The sequence below is a fragment of the Sturnira hondurensis genome, unplaced genomic scaffold (genome assembly GCF_014824575.4).
Source record: "Sturnira hondurensis isolate 20B ecotype Veracruz unplaced genomic scaffold, ASM1482457v3 Scaffold0023817, whole genome shotgun sequence".
NCBI classification, from domain to species: Eukaryota; Metazoa; Chordata; class Mammalia; order Chiroptera; family Phyllostomidae; genus Sturnira; species Sturnira hondurensis.
Window position 1 is genome coordinate 14,643,509 of NW_028096448.1, and position 23,668 is coordinate 14,667,176.

The 23,668-nt window shown below is 43.4% G+C and overlaps 1 protein-coding gene across 4 annotated transcripts in view; it reads left to right on the forward strand.

Annotated features, from left to right (window-relative positions):
- Positions 1-23,668, forward strand: part of ADAMTS18 (ADAM metallopeptidase with thrombospondin type 1 motif 18) — a 125,551-nt gene that overhangs the window by 70,228 nt on the left and 31,655 nt on the right. For all 4 annotated transcript variants that reach the window (XM_037037931.1, XM_037037928.1, XM_037037929.1 and 1 more), the window contains 4 exons: positions 354-507; positions 8,379-8,474; positions 13,962-14,110; positions 19,587-19,759. In XM_037037931.1, the coding sequence (XP_036893826.1) occupies positions 354-507; positions 8,379-8,474; positions 13,962-14,110; positions 19,587-19,759 (572 nt within the window). The remainder of the gene's footprint in view (positions 1-353; positions 508-8,378; positions 8,475-13,961; positions 14,111-19,586; positions 19,760-23,668) is intronic.

Here is a 23,668-nt window from a genome sequence, read left to right on the forward strand (position 1 = left end):
AACGCTGTCCACAGAATAGGCATTCAACAGAAACTTGTTGGATATTGTTGAACAAGAGGATTGGGGAACGTTTTCAAGTGTGTTGATCTTTCCCATCTCTTAGCCAGCCAAGCCAGGTCCCTTGGAGGTCTCTAACTTCAGTACCACGTGGAACCACTTAGGGATGTATCAATTTCACCTTCTTAGGATGAAACTTGCTATTTGGAATAAATATACATTTTCATTTTAAGCACATATCTATTTCTCTAGCCATGTCATGTTTTTCATTACATGAATGCATTTAGAGGTGTATTATTTTAAGTGGCAGATCTCAGATAAGCAAGATAATTAATAAGACTGTGTCGTCACTGCAGTACACCACAGGCTGGGTGTCTGGTGGATGAGCCCAAGCAAACAGGACAGTATAAATATCCGGACAAACTACCAGGACAGATTTATGATGCTGACACACAGTGCAAGTGGCAATTTGGAGCAAAAGCCAAGTTATGCAGCCTTGGTTTTGTGAAGGTATGTTTGCTTGTGATGTGAAACTCACATTAAGATCTTGCAATGTGTCTGTATACCTAACTGAAGTATAAACATTTAGTTTGCTAAGGCCAAGGGTTAGAGTCTGGGTTATTGCAAACATGTCAGTTGTTTGGCATGATAATTAAGTAGCAATTTTACCATCAATGAATTACCCCCGTCTGATCCTTCTAGACTGTGCCTGGTTTTAGTATATCAGACTTGCATCCTTGAAAGAACATTCCTCTACGGTAGATGGAGATTTTTGTCACAAGCAGTAAATCTGCGTTCAATAGTTTTCCTGCTCATCTCTGTTTTTTGCATCATTGTGTTCATGTTCTCTTTTAGTGTGGTATTTTTGACATAATCACCCCCCAAAATACATATAGGTGCCTTTTACAAGATACAAAAATACTTTATGGCAGCCAACTTTTTTGATATGTAAAATTCAATGTCTATCTTGAGCAATCTTAAGATATTTGTCAAGTCTTTCTTTCAATATTGTAAGAAAGATAGATGGGAAAAGGCGAAAGTTGAAGGAGTAGGAATGGGAGAAACGTGGTTCCAGTTGGTCAAAACCACGTCCCTGACAATCAACCTCACTGAGAAAGTAGATGCCCTGCTAAGCTGGTTTATCACGAGTGCCCAGAGAGAAACATGGAAATCCTAGGTCTGGATGCAGGGGGATTATGGAGTTTTATAGCTCATTTTCCTTCCTTTGTTTTCACTATTCCTCTTCCTACTCCTTTTATTTTCTGCCTCTTTTTCTTCCTTCACCCACCTACCACTACCACCACCACCACCACCATCATCATCATCATCATCATTACCACCATCATCACCATCACCTTCACCTTCACCATCATCACCACCATCACCTTCACCATCATCACCACCATCACCTTCACCATCATCACCAACAGCACCACCACCACCGTCATTACCAACAGCACCACCACCACCATCATTACCAACAGCACCACCACCACCATCGTGATCACCACCAGCAGCACTGCCGCCACCCCCCACTATCACCACTTCCTTACCATTTACCACCATCACCTGAGCAGTTGGTGACTCAACTCAGCAGGTCCTGAGTGAGTCTCTGCTCCACAGAAAGCATCCTACTTAGACTTCTTCTATTTTCCTTCAGGCTCGGCAAAAACCTTTGAAGTGAGAGTTATCACCACCTTTGACCTGGAGCTCAGAGAATGTATTTAATTTGCCCAAAGTCACAAAACTTTTAAATATGGTACCTAAACAAAATGCATCACCAACACTGGTGTTAAGCTTCCTCCTATCTGTTAGTAACTACCAGTGTTTCCTAACCTTCAATAGTTAACATTAACATTCAGTCATTAACAATTACCTTCATTAGTTATGTTGTGTCTCTTTTTTATTATCCACTTGTTGCTTTTCTATAAAACAACTCACTTAAAAATATAAGTTCAGACCTAGGAATAATAACCATGAAATCACAGATTTGATATGGGGTTGCATATTTTCCTAATACAATTTAAATGCATAACTATTAGAAAAGGTGACACATGTACCTTTTGGTGTGTCCTCCATGGTGCGTGGGCCTGTATGATACCTATAAATTAATAAACATATAACTATTTCAAATTGCCATTGAGTTGATGCATTTGGCAGAATTAAGTGGCTATTCTTTTTGTTGAAAATGGTTGCTATATTTGTCTCTGGTTGCTTCATTCTTAAAAGATTCACTAACTTATTCATTAATCAGACATTTATGAAGCACTTACTATGCAGTAGATGCACAGTTGGTGATGAGATTGATTTTCTTTAGAACCATGAAGAAAGTTTCCAGAATGACTGTCATCCCTTCAGGATCGTACATTCAACAAACATTTGTGGGGTGCATGCTCTATGTCAGGTAGTGATCAGGGCTTAAACAAGCATTCCTAAAATATAGATCTTTTTTCTAAAAATACCATATTTTGAAAGATGGAATCTCAGCGTTGTGGTCTTCCCTGGGAAGCAGAGCAAAGGGAAATGGAAATTCCAGACTAAAGGACTGAATAAAATAAGGAAAGACACATGCCCTGACCGGGTGGCTTGGTTGGTCAGAGCATTGTTCTGTACACCAAGAAGTTGCCCAGCCAGGCACATACCTAGGTTGTGGGTTCAATCCCCGTAAGGGCGCACACTTATCAATGTCTGCCCCTGTCTTTCTTTTCCTCCCTCCCTCTCTCTCCCTTCCCCCCTTCCTTCCTTCCTCTCTTCCTTCTCTCTAAAATCAATCTGTTAATATATCCTTGGTTGAGTATTTTTTAAAAAGAAAACAATAAGGAAAGGCACAGAGATGAGAAAGCCTGGCAGGGTAGGGAGATCGGCTGAGGGAGATCCTTGGAGATGACTATGCCGTAGACAGGCAGTGTTGGTAGGTGGATCCTGAATGTGGAATATACCCCCACCCTCACCATCTGCCATTGATGACCTTTGGTATTATTCTCAAGCCTACTTATAACTTGAACATGACTACATCTCTGGGGATCATAAATAGGTCCCTGGCAGGCCGTAAGTGGGAGGGGTCCTATTCATCCTCTTGATCTCGACAGGTTAGACCAGCTCCAGCCACCCAAGAAAAGCATGAGGTTTCTTTTCAGGGTCTCCATGGACCTATCACTATGTTCCCTTTCTGACCTTTTCTCCTTACCACCTGTGTTTTTTTCTCTGTACCTCCTGGAAGGGTAGTTTTACATAGTGTTTAGAAGCAACAGGAGGGAAAAAAATAAAAGGTCATTGTAAAAAATTGATTTAATCTTTATTGTGTTTTTTCCATTACCACTTAGTCCCCCCAGCAATCACCACGCTGTTGTCCATGCCCATGAGTCCCTTTTCCTTTTTTCTCAACCCCCTCCACCCTCCTCTTCTTCCCATGCCCCAATAGCTATCATCCTGCTCTCTGTCTAACAGAGTGTCCTCTCAAACCATCAGGTGCAGTGTGTCAGCATCACCTAGAACTTGGTAGAAATGCAAATGCTCAGGTCTCCTCCCAGGCCTACAGGAGAAGAACTTTTGCTTGTGGGGCCTGCCAATCTGTGCGTGAATGAGGGCTCCAGGTCATCCTGACGCACACTCAAGATGGAGGGTTATTGCATCAGGCCATCTTCAATTTGAAACACATGCACACACACACAGACACTCTGGCATTGAGAGTTAGACCCGAGTTGAAAACCTTATTCCACCCCTTCCTAGAACCCAGGGAAAATGACTCCCCTATTCTCAGCTCTCATGTTCACATTCATAAGGTGAGCCTAATAATTCTTCCCTGGTCATTGTGAGGATTAATCTTTTGGTGTAGCTTCACCACTCAATAAATAATAAGGGTTTTCTACTTGCTGCCTCCTCCATCTCCAGGAACATCAACACCATCACATCTGGTTGTCCTCTCACAGTGGCCTCCTGTTAGAGGGGCTGGGGCTGGCTACTGTTATCACCCATCCCGCCTTTCCTCCTCCTCATCCAGCCTCACAGTTTGCCTCTTCAGCATGTTAGGCTGGATGTCTGTTTCCTTTCACAGTGCTCGAGAAAATGAGTCTGTGTGGGTAATGGTTGCACAGTCTTGGACAGACCAAAAGGAGGGAGAACTTGCATCTGACTACTATGTACTTATTAAATGCTTACTGATGCAGTGAGTGATTCAGTGCTTTCTGCCAGAATGCCCCAAGCTGTATGGAAGGCTGACCAAGGCTTCCATGCTGGTTATTTTACTGTGTTAGGAATGAGCAGCCCGTACTCTGTACCTCACTGAGTAGCCAGCACAGCTGCCATCACATAGCAGGAGCTCCATCAATGTTCATTTACAGCCACACCAAGAGGGTGTGAAGCAGAATGGGAATTATGGGGAAGGTATCTGAATTCTCCTGAATATTTTCAGGCCTGTCACCTCAGAGAGCATTTTCTTCAAAGGAAAAGGCATGCCGAATATAATAAGATGGGTGTATATTTCTTCTGTCATGAATTGGACTTTGGGACCAACGAATGGAGAATAAAGAATAACTTTCTAGCCCTGGCTGGTGTGGCTCATTTGGTTGGAGTATCATCTTGTAGCTGAAAGGTTGTGGGTTCTATTCCAGGTCAGGGCACATACCTAGGTTGCAGGTTTGGTTTCCTAGTCTGGGTGCATAGGGGAGGCAAACGATCGATGCTTCTCTCTTGCATTGATGTTTCTCTCTCTCCTTCTCTCTATCTCTAAAAGCAATGAGAAACCGCCCTTGTGTGAGGATAAAAAAACAAAAGAGTAACTTCCTAGTATCTAAATCACACCTACTTTGTAATCTACTAAATTTACTACATCACATTTCAACTTCTTTAACTTCCCCATGGACTTGTGTTCCAACCAGGATGATGCCCTGCTCTCCTATCCGCAGGCCTTTGTGTCTGTGCTCTTCATCCAGAAAGCTGTACAGTCACCCATGTGACAAATATCTAGTCCCTTTTTTTACTGTTGTTAACGATTCAGTTCAAGGGTTTTCCCCTCAAGGAGATCTAAACATTCTTTTCTCCGGGCTCCATCTCCACCCTGTATGTCACCATCACAACCTTGTGACCCTGTATTACAACTGGTCCTGAAGGCCTCTTGCCCCAGTAGGTGGATAGTTTCTGCAGCACCTAGCATGCCCCTGACATACTAGCAAATACTCAGTAGTTACTGGATTTTCAGGGATTACCGAGGAAAACATTTTTTAGTGCTCCCGTTTTCAGGAAGTGGAGGATTTGGCCTCTGTCCTGTTCTCCTCTCTCCTCAAGGAGATGGAAGTGACTTCTCTGGGAGAAAAGGGAGGAGTCAGAGGTGAATCAGCGATTTATTGGTCGAGATTCTAGCAGTGTGGAGGAGCTGTAAAGTGAGCTGGGGAAGGCTGGGCACGGAAGAGGTTTGAGGGGAGGGCCAGGCAGAGAATCTTGTTTTGGATGTGTTAAGTTTGAGATGCTTTATAAAATTTGATTTGCAAGGGCCATTAACGTTTTTAGCATGTCGGGTTTTACTTAAAGGGACATCTGTCCTTTGGAATACAACTGGAGAACACAGCCAGGGAATGACAGGACAGAATAATGTATGGCACTGAGACTCCTTGCTCAAAAATCACATCCAGGCAACAGGGGACCTGGAAGTCTCTGTGGGTCTGTCCTTTTCCCTTAAATTATGACTTAAGTCTAGGGAATTGTAGATAAGGAAAAGTTAGTTGAATATGCTGGAAAAAAAGAGGGAAGAACCAGCAAAAAAGTGCAAACTCTCATTTCTGCTTACTTTGAGAGGGAGCATGTAGTAGGCTATAATTACATTTGACTTCTGCACTTCACCACAAAAGAAATAACATGTTCGTGCAGCCTGCCTTATTTCGCTCTGGAGTCCCTATGTTTCGTGTTTTGCCTTATTTTCCTGGTCCTCTCCTGCTGCCCCTTTCCCTTAGCCTGTGGCTTGGCATTGACTGTGGAATCGGGGCCTCTCTGCCCTGGTCTGTCGTGGAGTCATTCTGGTGGCTGCCACATAGGCAAAGGCTGTGCGTTTTAGCTTTCTTCTGGCTGTAAGAAGGAAAACAATTTAATTCTGAAAGCCTTTCTCACTGTGGCTCTCGTTGTTTCGATGGTTGCGTCCACTTTGCCATGTTGATGGAGACTTTTCCCTGTGGACTTGTCCCCTTCAGGCCCAGGGTGGCACCAGAGGGTGGCACACAGAGACAAGGACCTGAGGCACAGTGTTCCTTGTGCTTTTCACTAATGCCAGTGGCAGATCCACTTCCATGGGAAACATTCACATACCATGTCCTCTGAGCTGTTTGGAGCTTTGGAACTGCTGTGTGTGCCGTAAGCAGTGTCCTGAATGTGCTCCCAGCCCCTTCAAGGTGGGCATCAGGATGTTGTGGTCCTGCAAGAGCAGGCACCTGTCTCTGGTCTCCCTGTGTTTTCTTTTTTCTCTGTCCCATGGGAAACTTTTGGTGAAATATTTCTAAGCGTGTTCTTGCCATATTTTCTTACCATGAAGTCTATATTAGCTGAATGGCCAGGGGAATTGGGTGCCTACTTAATTGAATTTTTAGGGTTTCAACAAGTGTTCACAAAAATCATTTTGTTTCCTCCTTGGTTGTCAATGTTTTCCCCAAAATATATGTGTCCCCACTTCTACCATAGTAAACAGAATGTAGCAAACAAAATGGAGTCACTTTGACATGTCATGGTTTTTGATACTCCATTAGAGACGTCATTCTGAAGAGCAGCTTCAACTGTTTGAGCTAGAAGGATCTGGTTCAGTTCCCTTACTTTGTAGATTGGTGACTGAGGCCTGGAGAATTGACTGCTTTCTACTATCTGTTGGTGGCAAATCCTGGTCCAGAGCAGTGGTCAAGGATCTGCACTCTGGAATCGGCCATGGGAGTCTGGCTTTGCCTCTTACTTGGCTCTGTGACTTCACTGCACTGAATGGGTCAGTAGCTTCCTCAGTGTCCTCATTCAAGTGAGTTTTTGTGAGGCACTGGCTTAGTGTCCAGCACTAAACTGTGTCAGTCACAGCATTAGTTTCCTGTGGCTGCTGTGATAAATTTCCATGGTCTTAGTGAGTTAAAACCATACACATTTGCTTTTTGATAGGTCTGGGGGCAGACATCTGATCTGACAGGAGTCTCACGGGCTCAGACCAGGTGCTGGCGGGTGGTGCTCCTTCTGGAGGCTCTGGAAGAGAAGCCATTTTCTTGCCTTCCTGAGCTTCCAGAGGCCTCCTGAATTCCCTGGCGCATGGATGCTTCCTCCACCCTCAAAGGCAGTGACATCCCCCAGTCTTCCTCACACTGTCATCTCCCCTGTTCTCTTCTGTCATCCTCTTCCCCATTTGAGGACCCTTGTGATGACCTTGGGCCCTTCTGGGAATTTTAAGATAGTCTCTCCATCTCAAGGTGAACTGATTAGGAATCTTAACTGTCTTTTTAAAAAGATTTTATTTATTTATCTTCAGAGAGAGGGGAAACGAGGGTAGAAAGAGAGGGAGAGAAGCATCAGTGTGTGTTTGCCTCTCACGTGCCTCCCACTGGAGACCCAGCTCACAACCCAGGCATGTGCCCTGATTGGGAATTGAACCAGTGACCCTTTGGTTCGTAGGTTGGCACTCCATTCACTGAGCCATGCCAGCCAGAGCAGCAACTGTAATTCTATCTGTAATGTTAATTCTTCTTTGCTGTGTGACCTCACATATTCAGTTCCTAGGGATTAGGAGGTTGTGGTCATGGCAGGGGGCTAGGGGTGGTGGTGCAGTATTCTGCCTACTACAGTCTAGCATGGGAGTTTATTTAGTAGGTCTAGTGTGAGAATTAAATAGTCTCAATGGTTGAAAATTAATAAAAGATAAAGAAGGTAATAGCAATGATTATTACATCATTTATCCTGGAGAGCAAGCCTGTAGGGGCAAGTGCTGATTCAATCACTATTTCACAGAGAAAGGAACTGCGAGACAAGGCTTCTGTTAAATGTGTCCTTAGGGCATGTGACCTGGAATTCCAGGATGAGGATTTGAATTGGGCTTTACCTCAGTCTTGGTGTGTTCTCCTTTGCTGGTTGCTATACTGTTGTTGTTTTGTTGTTATTAGAAACCAGATCTCTTGGTTTCAAGACCAATGGTCTTTCACTTAACTATTATTACCTCCCAGTCATGCCTAAACATCCATGAACATGCGGGTAGTGTAGAAACTTCACTGGTTAGAACATACTACTGGTTACCTGGCTACCATCAACTTCACATGCCTCTGCTTTCTGGATACTGTCTCCTTCTGGCCACCTCGAAATGTATTATGTATAAAAAGCTTTGGATATTTTTGTTTTTATTGTACCATTATCCTTATGAGTTCCTTCTTTCCTTTCAGGATATTTGCAAGTCACTTTGGTGCCACCGAGTGGGCCACAGGTGTGAGACCAAGTTTATGCCTGCAGCCGAAGGGACCGTTTGTGGCCTGAGTATGGTAAACTGCATACTTGGTAGTTTTTTAGTTCTAGAAACGTGATGGAGCATAGAACCTAAACTCTTGCTGCTGTGACCTCAGAATGGAATACCTTAGCTGCGTGCCTTTTCTGGTTTCTCTTTAAATCAACTAGCCTTGTCTTAATCTCAGTGATGGCATAACCTAGTTGTCTCAAGTCTTTAAGAGGATTTTTTTTTTTTACTTTTTGCCCTTATTTTCCTTTTTTTAAATGAAGATTTGGGTCAAAACATTTCTCTTTCAGTGAGCTGGTAGGTTTCATTGTATACTGTTCGTGTTTTAAACTTGATTCAGCATAGAACAGCCTCAGGGAGCAGATGGCCCTTTGAGTAGCAAAGAAAAGACTGCCCCTCCATATAAGGCCCTTACTCATGACCCCCAATACCCGCCATGGAGCCTGTGACACACCTAGTGAAGTCCCATCACATGTAGGGACCTGTGCGGAAGGGTAAGCTGCTTCTTCATCCACAGTGTGTCTGCCTGCTAGCCAGCATCTTCTACCCTGTGAACCGCTCCCATTAGGGAAGGTAATGGGAGATTTTTGTGTTTTGCATGAAGAACTCTCACATATTAGTTTCTGTTTTTCTTCCCCTTTCTCAGTAGAATCTGGAGGGAAAGGTGCAATTGAAGTACAGCAAATGGTCCAGATTGGGGTGTTGCTTTGAAAGACCGAGATAGGGGAGTGATGAATGATGAAAGATCACATGATGCCACAGGGCTTCTTTATCTCTGCTTCTGGCTCTCTGGAGGGCAGCACAAGCCTGCGCACAAGAATTGGCCATTGAAAGTGAACTCGATTCCACAGTAGTTTCCTGACTACTACGTATCAGAAAGCTCTGGGGGCACACAGACGAATAAAACTCAGTTTTATCTCTTCAAGAACTCACAATCTCGTGAGCAGACCTATGCAGAAGCCAATAACTCAAACTTTCTTTATAAACATACCTTCTTTAAGCACAGAATCGCTATTCAGGCCCAAATGAACGAGAAGTGAGTCTTACTTAGGATTGGGTGTGCACTCAGAACATACTGCAGTGCATGGGCACACCAAGGTGCATGTCGGAATTTGAACTGAAGTTTTTCAGTTGAATGAGAGGCTGGCAGTGACAGAGTAACAACAGAGGCAAGGATAGAACACACACGATTGAACATGCCAAGAAATGCTTTCTGAGATCTGCTAAGTCATTTGTTCAGCATCTCTACAAGATTTGTAATTTTGAACTCTAAAGAAAATAAAAATTTAAAAATTGAGGCATTAACACACAAGTTTTAATTAGATGCACCTGTCTTAGGAAACCCCAATAAGGACTCTTGTGGGAAGCCTGCATCTGAGTGTTTTAGCTGTGATGATGAAAGGCAGCGAGTTAACTGAGTGCCTGAGAATACAGCTACACTTCAAATCATATATATAAAGTGCACTTCTTTTTTTTAAAAAGATTTTATTTATTTGTCTTTAGAAGGGAAGGGAAGGAGAGAGGGAGAGGAATACCAATGTATGGTTGCCTCTCATGCATTCCCTGCTGGGAACTGGCCTGCAACCCAGGCATGTGCCCTGACTGGGAATTGAACCATGACCCTTTCATTCACAGACCCACGTTCAATCCACTGAGCTATACCAGCCAGGGCAAGTCATTTATATTTTTAAAGCATCAAAATTGAGAACTTGAAACTTGTCATAGGTATTTTTGTCATTAAGAAAGCAGCAGCATTAAGTGTAAGAGGGATGTACAAGAAAAGATCGACATGATAAATGAGGAAAATAAGCCTGGCATACGTCTCAGGATTATTATAGGAACACCCCTACAATCTAGTTCCTGGAGGATAAAGTGCCCGTGGATTAGACTCCAGCTAATATGACACGAGACAGACCATGCCAGGAATTAGAACACAGATGTCCTAATACTGCTTTCCACACCCCACTATTTTAGAAGACCAGACTCTGGATATACCAAGGTCTGTCTGGAAAGTGTCCAGCCATGTACTAGGAAAAATGGAGACATTTATAGAAGAAGATACAAGATACAAGAAACATTGTACATAGGACAGTGATGCCTCAGTTTCCTTCAAAGTAGGCTCCTTGGGACCTCACACAGTTTTCCCAATTGCCATCAGCTGCCCTGTTGTGCTTTCCTGAATCTCACTGACAGTCTGAAATCTCTTCCATTTCAAAGGAGATTTTAGTTTTGGGAAAAGCTAGAAAGAAGTTGTAGGGTGCCAAATCTGGGCTATAGAGGGACTGAGTCACCTGGGTGATTTGATGTTTTGCTATAAAACTCTGAACCAGATGTGATGTATGAGTAGCACATTGTCCTGATGAAGCTGCCAATCACCAGATGCCCATAGCTGTGTCCCTTCTGAATCATCCCAGTAGTTTCCACAGAGGAATATTCAAGTGTAACACAAGGTTTGATGCAGATTTGTTGCTCTATTTGCTCAATCATTTTGAATGTAACGGCCACACAGTGCATGTGCTCACTCAGTGGCATCTACCTTCCCCACTGACTAGCACAGGGTAGTTGTCATTACCCACATGTGCACATTGCAATCCACTCTCCTTGGCTGCCAGGTTATGACCATGTCATGCAAACCATTCTTGTTATATTAACAATGGCTGGACTTTTTCCGGACAGACCTTGTAAACACTGGGAGAAAGCCCTCAACTGTAAGGCCACCCTCAGTAGAAAGCATTTGATAAATTTCACCCATCATCCCTGCAGTAAAATTACTTCTCATTCACATAGATGGTTCTCAGAGTCTCCCTTCACTGGAGGATATAACTGGCTGTGTGTAACTGACTGGAAACCTCAGGAGGTCAGGCCATGTCTTACTCAGGCTTAACCCGAGGGTCTTGCAAAGTAGCAGCTATTCTGTGTGCTATTTTTCCATAACTGGGCCCAGCTGAATCCTCCCCCATCTTTCTCCAGTCCCTTCCTCGTGCTTCAGGGATAGTTGTACCGTGAACGCTCAGTATGTATGTGAGGCTGTGAAAGCCACTTCCTATTATCTAGGTTATGTGTGCAAGGAAAGAAAGCCTTGTGCTTGCTCTCTATCATAAAGGACATTTGCCCAAGTCACGACTATTCAATCTGAAATTAGAAGCAGTACTAGGAATATGTCTGTGTGGATAGAAAAAGTTACATGTGTATCTATTTTATATTGGGTTGGCCAAAAAGTTCATTTGCTTTTTCCATAAGATGGCTCTAGTAGTGCTTAGTTGTCTTTAACTTCACTTGAAACAGTTTTGTTAGATGTCATTATGACAGCTGTCATATCAGCTTGCATTAAGAAGAACTTATCAAAATGGCTGAATTTTTGAGTAGCCTTCTTAACATTAAATAAAATACACAATATTTGTGGCATATTATGCGTTATTATTTTGAGGTAAAAACACAACTGAAACACAAAAAAAGATTTGTGCAGTGTATAGAGAAGGTGCTGTGACTGATCAAGTGTGTTAAAAGTGGTTTGTAAAGTTTCATGCTGGAGATTTCTTGCTGGACAATGCTCAATGGTATGGTAGACCAGTTGAAGTTCATAGCCATCAAATCAGAACATTAATTGAGAACAATCAATGTTATACCATGTGGGGAGATGGCTGACAAACTCAAAATGCCTGAATCAATTAAGTTATTGATGAAAATGAACAATGTGTCTTTTATTTTACAGAAAAAAACCATCCAGACTATTTGGCCAACCCAATATTTGTACATTCAGTGTAAAATTTTATATATACATGTGGACTATGCATGTATGGGTATGTGTTCCTATATATTCCTGATTCCTATACAAACTGAAAAACCCAGAGGGGACTGTCAGTACTAAGATGAATAGTAGAATTAAATAAAATCAAAATAATTGAAGAGTTGGAACAGATCTAAAAACCACATTTCTAAAAAGAAAGAAATTAGATCAGAGTTCAGATACCTTGGTGGGCGGTTTGCCTCCAAGGGGAAAGTCTGTGTGTCGTGTTTAGTTTTGATGGCTGGATTTAAATCCGGCCCCTGCTCATTGTGCAGCTGCTTGGGTGGGTGTGTGACCCTGAACAAGTTAGTTAGTTTCTCTTTGCTAGATTTCTCTCATCCAGAAAACAGTTATAAACCGCTACACACTGTGTGAGGATTGCATTAGATATAAATGTGAAGTCTCCCTCCTTCCCCTGCCTGCACCATTGGGCACACACACAACTTCATAAACTGGAGCTGTGGTGGTGGTCGTGGGCTATTGTTGTCATTTTGTCTCAGCCACTGAGCCCTGTCCAGGAGGACCCAGGGACCCCAGGTGGGGAACAGTCAGATTCTTTCTTACGGTAGACAAAATCTTCGAACGACCCATTGCTCCCCCACCACTCAAAGTCCTCTGAAATGGCAGTCCTCTGAAAATCCAAGGGAGAGAAAAATTATAAACAGAAGAATTCATCAGCTTTATGGCAAGAATGTGAAGACAGGAAGCAATGTGTCAACCTAGACAAAGTGCACTAGCAACACAATAAACAGCTACAAGCCAAACATATCATGGGAGAAGAGTGAAGATTTAAAAATCAAATCTCCCCATAACTCTGTACCCGACTCCCCTCTCCTCAGTGGAACCTGGCACAGTCCACACTCCAGCCCTTTGGGTCTGACTACAGAGTCCTTCCGAAAAGGGTGCAGTTCTGTGAAGTCATGCAGAACTGGCCCATAAGTAAAGGCACCACTGGAAAGAAGCCACTACCAGGGGCTAATGCAATCCCCAAGGACAGATATGACCAGAGAAACCTGGGGTACTAAAACGAGAAGGTTAGCGCAGAACACCGTTCTCTCCCTGGCTTGAGCAGATCACTGACAAATGGAAGACCCAAAGCTAATCCATAAAAGACACTTGCTGTTCCACGTCATCTGAGGGTCTTTCATAGGGACTTTCTATACACACAGAAAAGTGTTGTCTAAAAGCACAGTATGTGTAGCCTGAAAGCTGTTGAGTTTTATAGGAAATGCTCTCTAGGTGGAATAAGCAAAAGTGTATGCATAGTTGTCTTTGTTTTCACCATGAGACAAACATTCAGAATGATGAGTTCTGTTACCATCTTAAAAACTGGTTCTCTGAGTGCACGACCCAAACTGCTCTCTGTGTACGTAGCGTTGTTCTGTTGTTCCTGGTCATCCAGGGAGACACTGTTGTCATTTTTCTGCTCTGACTCGCTCAGCTGCTGGGTGGCATCTGTCTGAACCTTTCAGCTCCACAACACACAAAGCATCTGTTGGTGACAGATGCCCCTTCTCTATAGATGTCAGCTTTTCAAAACGCACATGGTCACTGCAGACTAAGCCACTGTTTATACAGCACAGCCAGCTCAGGAATTCCGTCAGTGGGTCCTGCCTTCTCCCACTTGCCAGCCGACTCCTTTTTCCTGATCCCATGCAGATGTCTGCATCCCCCCACCCTTTCCCAGGTGGTTTCTGACAGCAGATGTGTCACATGTTCTCTCCCCAGTGGTGCCGGCAAGGCCAGTGTGTGAAGTTCGGGGAGCACGGGCCCCGGCCCATCCACGGCCAGTGGTCTGCCTGGTCCAAGTGGTCGGAGTGTTCCCGCACTTGTGGAGGAGGAGTCAAGTACCAGGAGAGACACTGCAACAACCCCAAGTAAGGCTCCCCCACACATCAGTGTTCGTAAGGCATTGACCTTCCGCCAGTAACGTGCTGGCTCGGTTTTGTTGTTAAGGGCGGCTTTCTTGTCTCTGGTTCATAGCGGTCAACTAGGGTCTCACTGTTGCATGTGAAGGTGGGTTGCACTGGGGGGGAGGCATGGTGGGCAGAAACAACACGAGCAGAGGAGTTAGTCCACGTGAGAATATGGTGATCCAGGGCTCCCTAATGGTAGCCATGGTCTGAGCTGCTTTCTGAATCTGAATGAGGGCTTCAAGTCCTCATTCCACCTGAATATGAGGCTGTGGAGCCTGGGGGCTTGGCTGGGGGGCCTTGTGCTCCTCTCACACGGGCCGACTGGAGAAAGCAGGCTGATGTCTGCCTTGCAGGAGTGTCCATCAACACGGGTTGATGAATCTGCCTGACTTTTCAAGAGAAACCAGAAATCTAAAGAAAAAGTTGTGTGAAATCTCCCAATATTTAAAATATTGATGACAAATTCAATTTCCTTCAAAAAAAAAAACACTGAGGAATAATCAAAACATCTGTGGATTGCAGCTGGCCCGTAACCCCAGTGGGCACCTTCTGACCCGGTGCTGGGGGTCTGACTCCAGTCTGTGCTGTGGAAGAAGGGGCTCTGCTGTTACTTTCATCAGATCTGATTCCCACAGGGACCACACGTATGTTTCCTGATTGGCTTGGTTTGCAGAGAGAGCCCAGGTCTGGGAGCAGGAAGACATGATTCCGCACGTTTGGCCTGCCACTTACTAACTGTGTGGCTTTGGGAAGACCACATGAACCCTGAGCTTGGGTTCATGCACACGGAATCGAGGTGATAGTACTCACCTCTGAAGGTTTGGGGAGGATTGGAAATCACAGCTGCAGAATGTCTGACACACTGAGGATCATCCAATGGCCAATCAACCAAGGTTCTGGGGTCCATGTGGTTTTTACCCTTTCACCTGAAATCTCACTAGGAGCATGGGGTATCAGGGGACCAGCCCTCAGATGCAGTGGGAGAGGCCTTACTAAAGAAACCGGGCTTTGGAGGATGGTATGGAGTGAGGAGAGAGTGATGGGGCGTGGGAAAATAGTGGAGTTGATTTTACAACATCATGTCAGTGGGGGCGCAGCATGGGAGCTAAGAACACAGACCTCACCCCGATAACCTGGGTTTGCCTCCCGGCCCCCCGCCTCCCAGCTCTGGGCCATTGACAACATACTCTGCTGCTCTGTATTCCTCATTTGTAAAAATGAGGTAGATACTACCTCTGTCGACTGAGTCAATATTTGCAAAGTGCTTTTATAAGTGCGTGGCAGGTTGCAAACATTGCATAAATGTGTGGTAGATTGAGAAAATAATGAGACTAGAGCCCGAGCCAATTTTGAGGACACAAATGATACTTTATGGGAATGAGCAGGCTGAACTGGATCAAGAGGCCAATTTGTTCCAAAATGCAAGGGGGGGCAGTGGGGAGATACACTAACCATAGTTTCTTAGGCACCTTTTGGGGTATCTCAGGCTGATATAGGATTTCTCAACTTCGGCACTGTTAATGCATTAAGCTGGAAAGCTTTTTTTGGTGTCAGGGTTGGTCCCGTATGTGGCAGAATATTTAGTAGCATCCTAGTTTCTCCCCACGAGATGCCAGTAGAATGACTCCTCCTCCCCGCCGGCCCCCAACTTGTGACAACCAAAAATGTCTTCAGATGTTGCTAGATGTCCTGTAGGGAGCAGAGTCATCCGCAGTCGAGACCGACTACTCTCATCAGACCCAGTGACTGCATAATGGTGCGGAGGTTTGTGATAGTGGCAGAGTGTATGTCAGATTTTTAAAACCACACTCCTCTACTCTGAATGTAGCCCTCGTCTTGGATGAAGTTGTTAAAATTCATTATATTGTATTTCATTTTTTGCAGCACGTTGCATGGATCTGGTTTTCATACATCACAACATTTTACCATCTTGATTTTCCCAAGAAATAGATTGCCTGATTTACTAGCCCGGCTGATAGCGTGAATGACACCCCCGAGGCTTCAGTGAAACCCTCTCCCATGTCTGCGGGGTTGAGAGCTCTCATTGCAATAGGGCATTGCTCATGGAAGTATCATACTGTAACTTTAGAGATGCCTAATAGAAGAATTAATCACTAAAGTAGTTCCACTTGGTGCAGTTTTAATTTTAAGCAAGATTAAGGGTAATCATGGTACTGTTTGCCTTGATTAAGCTTGAAGTCACGAATAAAACAAGTAAGTGATTGGCTATCCCAAGACAATTGAAGTTGTTCTCTGTTCCTAGTTCACCTCGTTGTAGCACAGCTGTTTTTTCCTCCCTATTGAAAGTTACTGATTTCTTTCTTCCTTCAGTTTAAACATTTGTTCTGTTCACATCACTCGGCCTAACCATTTTTATTTTTTCATGTGAAAGCAGTGTGCGCTTTTTATTTCACACGATGATGGCTTTCCCAGAACATATTTTTGTTTCATAAAAAATGAATTATTCCTGGCTGATTCATGGTTTCATATCAAGCTTTCCAGCTTCATGAGAGTTTACAGCTTATCTGGTCCTGGAATGGCCAGTCCCAGGTACACAGGGCCCTTCTTAGTTTTCCCATGTCTGCCGCAGACATTTTTCATTGATGAAGCTTTATTTTCTATCAACCCTCAGGAACCTTCTCCAAACACTTTCCAGGCATTTGCTCCCAATTAGGTTAGAACAGATAAATGAGTTGTGACCTGTTGTCTAATCCAGTTATTTTACGAGTAGGTGACAGGGAGGCAGAGGGTCCCATGCCCGGCGGCAGTCCTCGCCCAGGTCACCAAACTGGTGATGTTCCAGTGAGACCAAGGGCCCACTGTCTTAATCCTCTGATATTTTTCCTGGTTCCCTTACTATTAAATTATTACACTTCAGAGAACCTAGTCAAATTCATATAAACTCTAAGAAAACAGTGAAATGAAAATTGTGAAAATGAAACACATTTGGTATTCTAGAACTTCCCTAAAGTGTGAGTCCATTGGAGAAAGAATAATATACCACTAACTAGAATCAGCATAATAATTGGTTCACATCTCTGGCTCTTTTTCCAACCAGTAATTTCCAGGCTCAGCTGATTATCAGAGTCTCCACCTTACTTTAAAAACCTGATTTCTGGGTCTTCGCTATCACATGCTCTTACGGAGAATGTCGGGGAGAGGCCCAGGAGGGTGCAGGTATATGTAGCAGAGCTCCCCAAGTGGCCCTAATATCATCTGAGCAGCCAATATTAAAACCATTTATAGGAAGGACCTGATAAATTATGCAGAAGCAAGTTATGGATATACTTTATAATACAAGCATGAAATGTGTCTAGACATTTGTCTTTGGTTTATATTTTTGTTTTGAATCTTCAAGAACTTATTATACCAAGGGATGCCATAGTAGAATTTTCTGTTAATTTATCTGAACACTCATGTTCATAGCTCTAGAAAAATGTACTTGTATTTGAGGATATGATGGAAACAGCCAAAGCCTTGTTGGTCATTAGAAAGCATTTAAAAATAGAAAGCATTTATTTGTGAGAACCGGACCCTAAACTCTGCCCTAAATTCTTTACAAGTATTGTCTCCGTTAATTGTCACAGTTGCCCCCACTTTACAGATTGGGAAGTTAAATAAAATTGCCTAAAGATAAGCTGGATAGAGGCAGACAATAGTTAAATCCAGATCTGCCTCATTGGAAAAGTCCATCCCCGGGACCACTGCGTGCTCCTTTCCTCCTCCCCTGTGCCTGGGTCCTGTTGCCCTGTTTGGTTACGTGCCGGCAGAGCAGAGTAGGCAGAGAACGCTGGAGAGTCTGGGCGTAAGAGCTTCAGCTCTGCTCTCTTCTAGCTGTGTGGCCTTGATGCAGCAAGTTGTGTGAGATGGCTATACGAACCTTGAGGTCTTTTCCATGTTGTGGTTTCTGAGTTGAAAAAGTAACACGTGGTCTTCTTTCACTATATTGCATTTAAATCATCTGAATGAAGGTTATGTGTGAAACCTCCGGGAGTCTTGCACTGAGGAAGATTGACATATGCCTTGGAAAGGTGACCAGGAACAGGAAGACTGTCCGAGGGCACTTGCAAGTTTTTCCAAGTGCTTCTTAGATAGTGATTTAAGAAATCCCCAGGGATTTGATCTACACGGTGACTGCAGGATGTTTAAGTAGTTGCTCCAGAATGTTTTGAAATAGCAGAAAAATCTCATTCTGGCGGCATGGCACGTCTCATTGCTGTTGAACCATTTTAGCGTGCAGTTATAGGAGGATTTGGTAAAATATGCTGAAGCAGTTCCAGGGTTGTTTTATAGCATTCTTGTGCTTCCTAAAGAGAGGGGGAATTTTAATCATATAAATTTATTAACCTGGAACTTCCTTTCATGTTACATGTTTGCATCGAGCTTTGGTGTGAGGCGATCCATGGTTGGGTTTAGCTGTTGGAGAAAACTACAAAAAAAGTGGGAATGAAAAGAAGCCATTTGCTTTGTGCCCAGATTAAGGCAGATAAGATGTTGTTGGTGATTTTCAGTGTGATTTGTGCTCCCTTTTTCTTTATTTTGCTTTCTGTTTTTTGCAGCCTGCCTAAGGTCTTAAAGAGCTTGCCATTAGATCCTAATTATTTATGTTCTAATGGGATTCTCTACTCTTGAAATCCATTTCCCATTGCGCTTGGCAGGAAAGGAGTGAGCCACCTACAAAGTTAAAAAGCGATTGTGCAGATGAAAACGAGGGAATGATCAGCCTTACAGCTTTGGAACAATTATATAAACCACACAAGAGTCAGACAGCAATCAGAGTATCAGCTCAGTGACTGACAAAGGCGGATTGGAAAACATGGCAGATGAGGCTCCTTCTCCCCAGCATCCTGAACTTGTGCACATCAGCAGGGGCAGGGTGACCCACAGGAAGGTGATGATGAGTGTCTAGAAATCTGTGGAAAGCTGGAGAGGTGGGTGGGTTCACAGTTGAAGAGCTTTGATGCCAACCTGGGGGTATGTGTGAGTAGCACACATCTACCTTGATAGGAGCATGGAAGTGCATTCACAGATTTCCTATCATGTAAGGTGACAAGACCAGTGTCAAGAGGATGCTTTTATCGATCTTTAAGGAAATGCCAGGTGTAGAAATGATCAGAGATGCCAACTAAGTTTGCTCTAACCTGCCAATTCCAATTGATGAGCAGTGGTAGTAGCTACCTGAGGGCTATGCTGAGGGGGATTTTGAGGACATGTCAGGCTCTGCGCCTTCCCAAAAGCCTCTGATTGATTGGTTATGTCTGCCATGGATACAAGAAGGGATGTCCTAGGTTGTATGCTAGCACACACTTCCATTCTCATCATGGACCATATGCACTGTGATGACACTCACCTGGCTCATCCCTCAGTATATTACTCTCTGAGACTGTAGCGAGCACTTTGATGGCTAGCACTAAAGTTCTTTAATTTTATTTTTTAGGCCTCAATATGGTGGCAAGTTCTGTCCGGGTTCTAGCCGCATTTATCAGTTGTGCAATATTAATCCTTGTCATGAAAACAGCTTGGATTTCCGAGCCCAGCAGTGTGCAGAATATAACAGCAAACCTTTCCGTGGGTGGTTCTACCAGTGGAAACCCTACATGAAAGTGGAAGGTAATTTGCTCTCTATGCCTTTCAGATTAACATGTCTCTGTGTGGACAGCAATGTGAACGCACAACCCAGAAAAAAATGGCTGCCGATGGGACAGAGTGTCCATTTTTTTTTAAAGATTTTATTTATTTATCTTTAGAGGGGAAGGGAAGGAGAGAAGGAGAGAAATATCAATGTGTGGTTGCCTTTCATGCATCAACCCAGGCATGTGCCCTGACTGGGAATTGAACTGCGATCATCTGGTTCGCAGGACTGTGCTCAATCCACTGAGCTACACCAGCCAGGGCCAGAGTGTCCATTTTTATCTTTTGTCCCCCAGATCTGTCCTGGCCCATATTTTAACTTGGTTTCATAGGTTTTGTTTATTTTTCCACACTTAATTTTTCACAAGACACCCCTTGTCTCCCACATCTGTAAGCCAAAGTATTCATGTGTTTGGAATGCACTTACATTTCTAAACTTACCTCTGACATTTCAGCAATTAAGCCTCCCAGGGATGTTAATTGAAATTGGTATGAATTATCCAGACCAAAAACTTGTGAAACCGTATATGCCCCATAGAGACACCACTCTCAGTAACTGACATGTTAGATGGTTACAAGCACGGGAAGGCCTGTTTGCCGAGTGTACACACCCTGGCCCCCATGAATAAAAAAAGTCTCATACTAGGTTCTCAATACTTATTATAACTTAAAGTGGTGGCTCATATTTTGCTTTTGCATTCATTTGTTTTTGGTTAAGCATCAAAACATTTATTTCGGTTCTAATATACAAATTGAACGCGCTTCCTGTTATCTTCATAGTGCAAGCCACCGCCCATTCCAGTTGTTTCCTTCCATTGTTCCCATTCACTGGGTTTATAGGAGCTCATACATGCTCCCTGGGAAGGGAAACCTGGGAATCCCAACTGCTTGTGCGTGATGTGGAAAGAGACTAAATTTAATGACAACTCATGGGGGAGAAGACTGTGGGCTGCTCTGGTGCAAAAGTCCGAAATGAACCTAGCTTATCAATTACCACGGAGCAGCCAATGCAATTAGAGACATCATTGTAACCGGGAGTGCCTCCACATCAAAGATGGTAGTGTGACTCTGCTCAGCACCTGCCCAGCCCGTCGCAAAGCACTGGTCTGTGTCTGAGTCACAGGTGCCTAAAACAGATAACAGACATGAAAACTCTGAAATCCCTGTCTTAGGAGGAAGCGATGAGGAACCTATATAGGTATTTCCTGTAGAGAAGACACTAGTTACTTCAAAAATTCAGAGTTCCATTGACTGGAAGGGAATTTAGATTCCTTTGAAATTGCTTCAGCACATAGAATTCATTCAAGGACTAGGAACTGTCTAGCCACATCAGCTCCTCAGAGAGATTCTAGTTGCCAGCCTGTCCAAAACACTCTTCCTTCGCATTGTCTTTGAACCCTTAATCTGCTTTATTCTTCGTAATTCTTACTAGTGCATGAATTTATATTATACAGTCATTTATGTGTTACCTTTCCCCCCACAAGAACTTAGGTTCTACAGGAATTTTTATAACTTGGGCTGAATGAGAAGATGAATATAAACTGTCCATAGTGGAAATGTGCCCCTTTAGGAGCCATAAACTCTCCGCCACTAGCAGCATCTGATCACGAACCGAGTGGTTATCTAGGAAGGATACTCTCTAGCAGGTCCCACTGGACAATTCAGTAGAATACCTACAGTTGCTTTCAAGTCTGACATTTGAAGATGTACTTGCTCTTCATTGTACTCTCCCATAATTCCACGTTTCTTTCTTTTTTTTAAAGATTTATTTATTTACCTTTAGAGGGGAAGGAGAGAGGGAGAGAAACATCAATGTATGGTCGCCTTTTGTGTGTCCCCTGCTGGGAGTTCGCCTGCAGGGAACTGGCCTGCAACCCAGGCATGTGCCCCGACTGGGAATTGAACCACGATCCCCTGGTTCTCAGGCCCATGCTCAATCCACTGAGCTACGCCAGCCAGGGACTCCACGTTTCTTATCTATGGTTCTTTCTCCGAGGCTCTGTTGTCCTTCCCTTCATTTCCCCTTTCTGCTCTTTGCTTTGTCTTCTTAGATATTCCCTGGCCTTTCCCACATCTTTCATTCAAACATAGTGTTTATGGCCCTGGCTGGTGTAGCTCAGTGGATTGAGCACAAGCTGTGAACCTAATAGGGGTCGCTGGTTTGATTCCGAGTCAGGGCACATGCCTGGGTTGCGGTCCTTGTCCCCAGTGGGGGCCACATGAGGAGCAATCACACATGGATGTTTCTCCCCCTCTCTTTCTCCCCACCTTCCCCTCTCTCTAAAATTAAATAAATAAAACCTTTTAAAAAAGAAAAATACAAATATAGTGTTTATGGAATCTGTCGATAGATTATGATCATCCTTTAAACAGGCCCTATCTTGAATACATATGAATTTTATAACGTGTAAGATGTTTTTTGGCTTCAAAGGTCTTTCACCGATTTTACTGGAGTTTCTACTAAGCAAGGAGCGTGCCGTTTCACTCATTCACTCAGCAGATGTCTGCTGAGCACTGACTGCATGGCAGACTACCTGCCCGGTGCGGAGCAGACTACACGAGTCAAACAGAGTCCACAGCCGTGGATCTCAGAGCCCAGTGGGGAGGCAGAAAAGTGAAGGCCTTCTTGTCCCTCCCTCTCCTCCTTTTGATACTCACTTAGGATCAGAAAAGACCGACCACGATTGAAGCGCTTGTGACTTTCATGCAATTTGGGAAAAACAAGGGGTGGGTTATGAATAGATCATCTTTATCTTCTAGTTGTAAGCTTTTTCCTTTTCCTGTGTTTCATGTGGACTAAGTCATAACTTGCTCAGGAACCTGTGCTGGAAAAATGGAGTTTTCTAGAGCTTGTTACTTCCAGCTCCATAATCTCATATGCAAAAAGTAGCAGGTGTTAAATAAAGCTGCTATGTAAAAAATTTTAGGTGGGAGAAAAAAATTAATCCATCTACACATCTGCAGATTTGGGACACAATAATTGAACTTTTTTTCTCATTTTTGGCATTGTCCTTTATTGAGAGGTTTTATGAAGCACAACTGTTTGCAAACTGTTCACACATTAGTTGTGAGACTGTTGTTGGGCCTATCATGATGTTGCTTGCTTCAGGTCTCATGAAAAATGCCATCTGGAGTTGATGGCCTAGGAGAACTCTTCATATTTGAGAATCTAGCATAATAACTTCTTTCTGGTAACAGGAGCTCTATAAGTATAATACTATTTTCTCTTTGCCTGTGTTACCAGAAACTTCATGGTCAATGAAAGTTAATTTTTTTAGGTTTTAGGTTCAGTTCATTTGCTTCCTCTTCCTTTTCATGATATGATTCTTCTCTGTATGTTTTATGAACTTTTATGAATATTACTGAATATACGCCTTTTTTCCCAAAATGCCTAATTTTTTTCCTCTTAACTGATCAAATAAATATCTATAGTAAGCCATGTCCTAAATCACTGGTCAGCAAACTATGGCCTGTGGGCCAAATCTGACCTACTTTTTTTAAAAAACAAAGTTTTATTGGAGAAGGATAAATACCATATGATTTCACTTGTATGTGGAGTCTAAAGAAAAAAACTAGATGAACAAACAACACAGAAACACAGATACAGAGAACAAACTAATTGCTAGAGAGGAAGGGGTTGGGAGCTGGGTGAAAAGGGGGAAGAAAATAAGAAGCACATACTGGTAGTTACAAAGTTGTTATGGGAGTGGAGAGTTCGATGGAGGGAGTATAGTCAATGATGTTGTGACAACTGTGTATGAGGCCAGGTGGGTACCTGAAAAATCATGGGAATACTTTGTAAATTATGTAATTGTCTAATCACTACTCAGAACACCTGAAACTATTATAAAATAATATTAAATGTCAATTGTAATTGAAAATAGAATT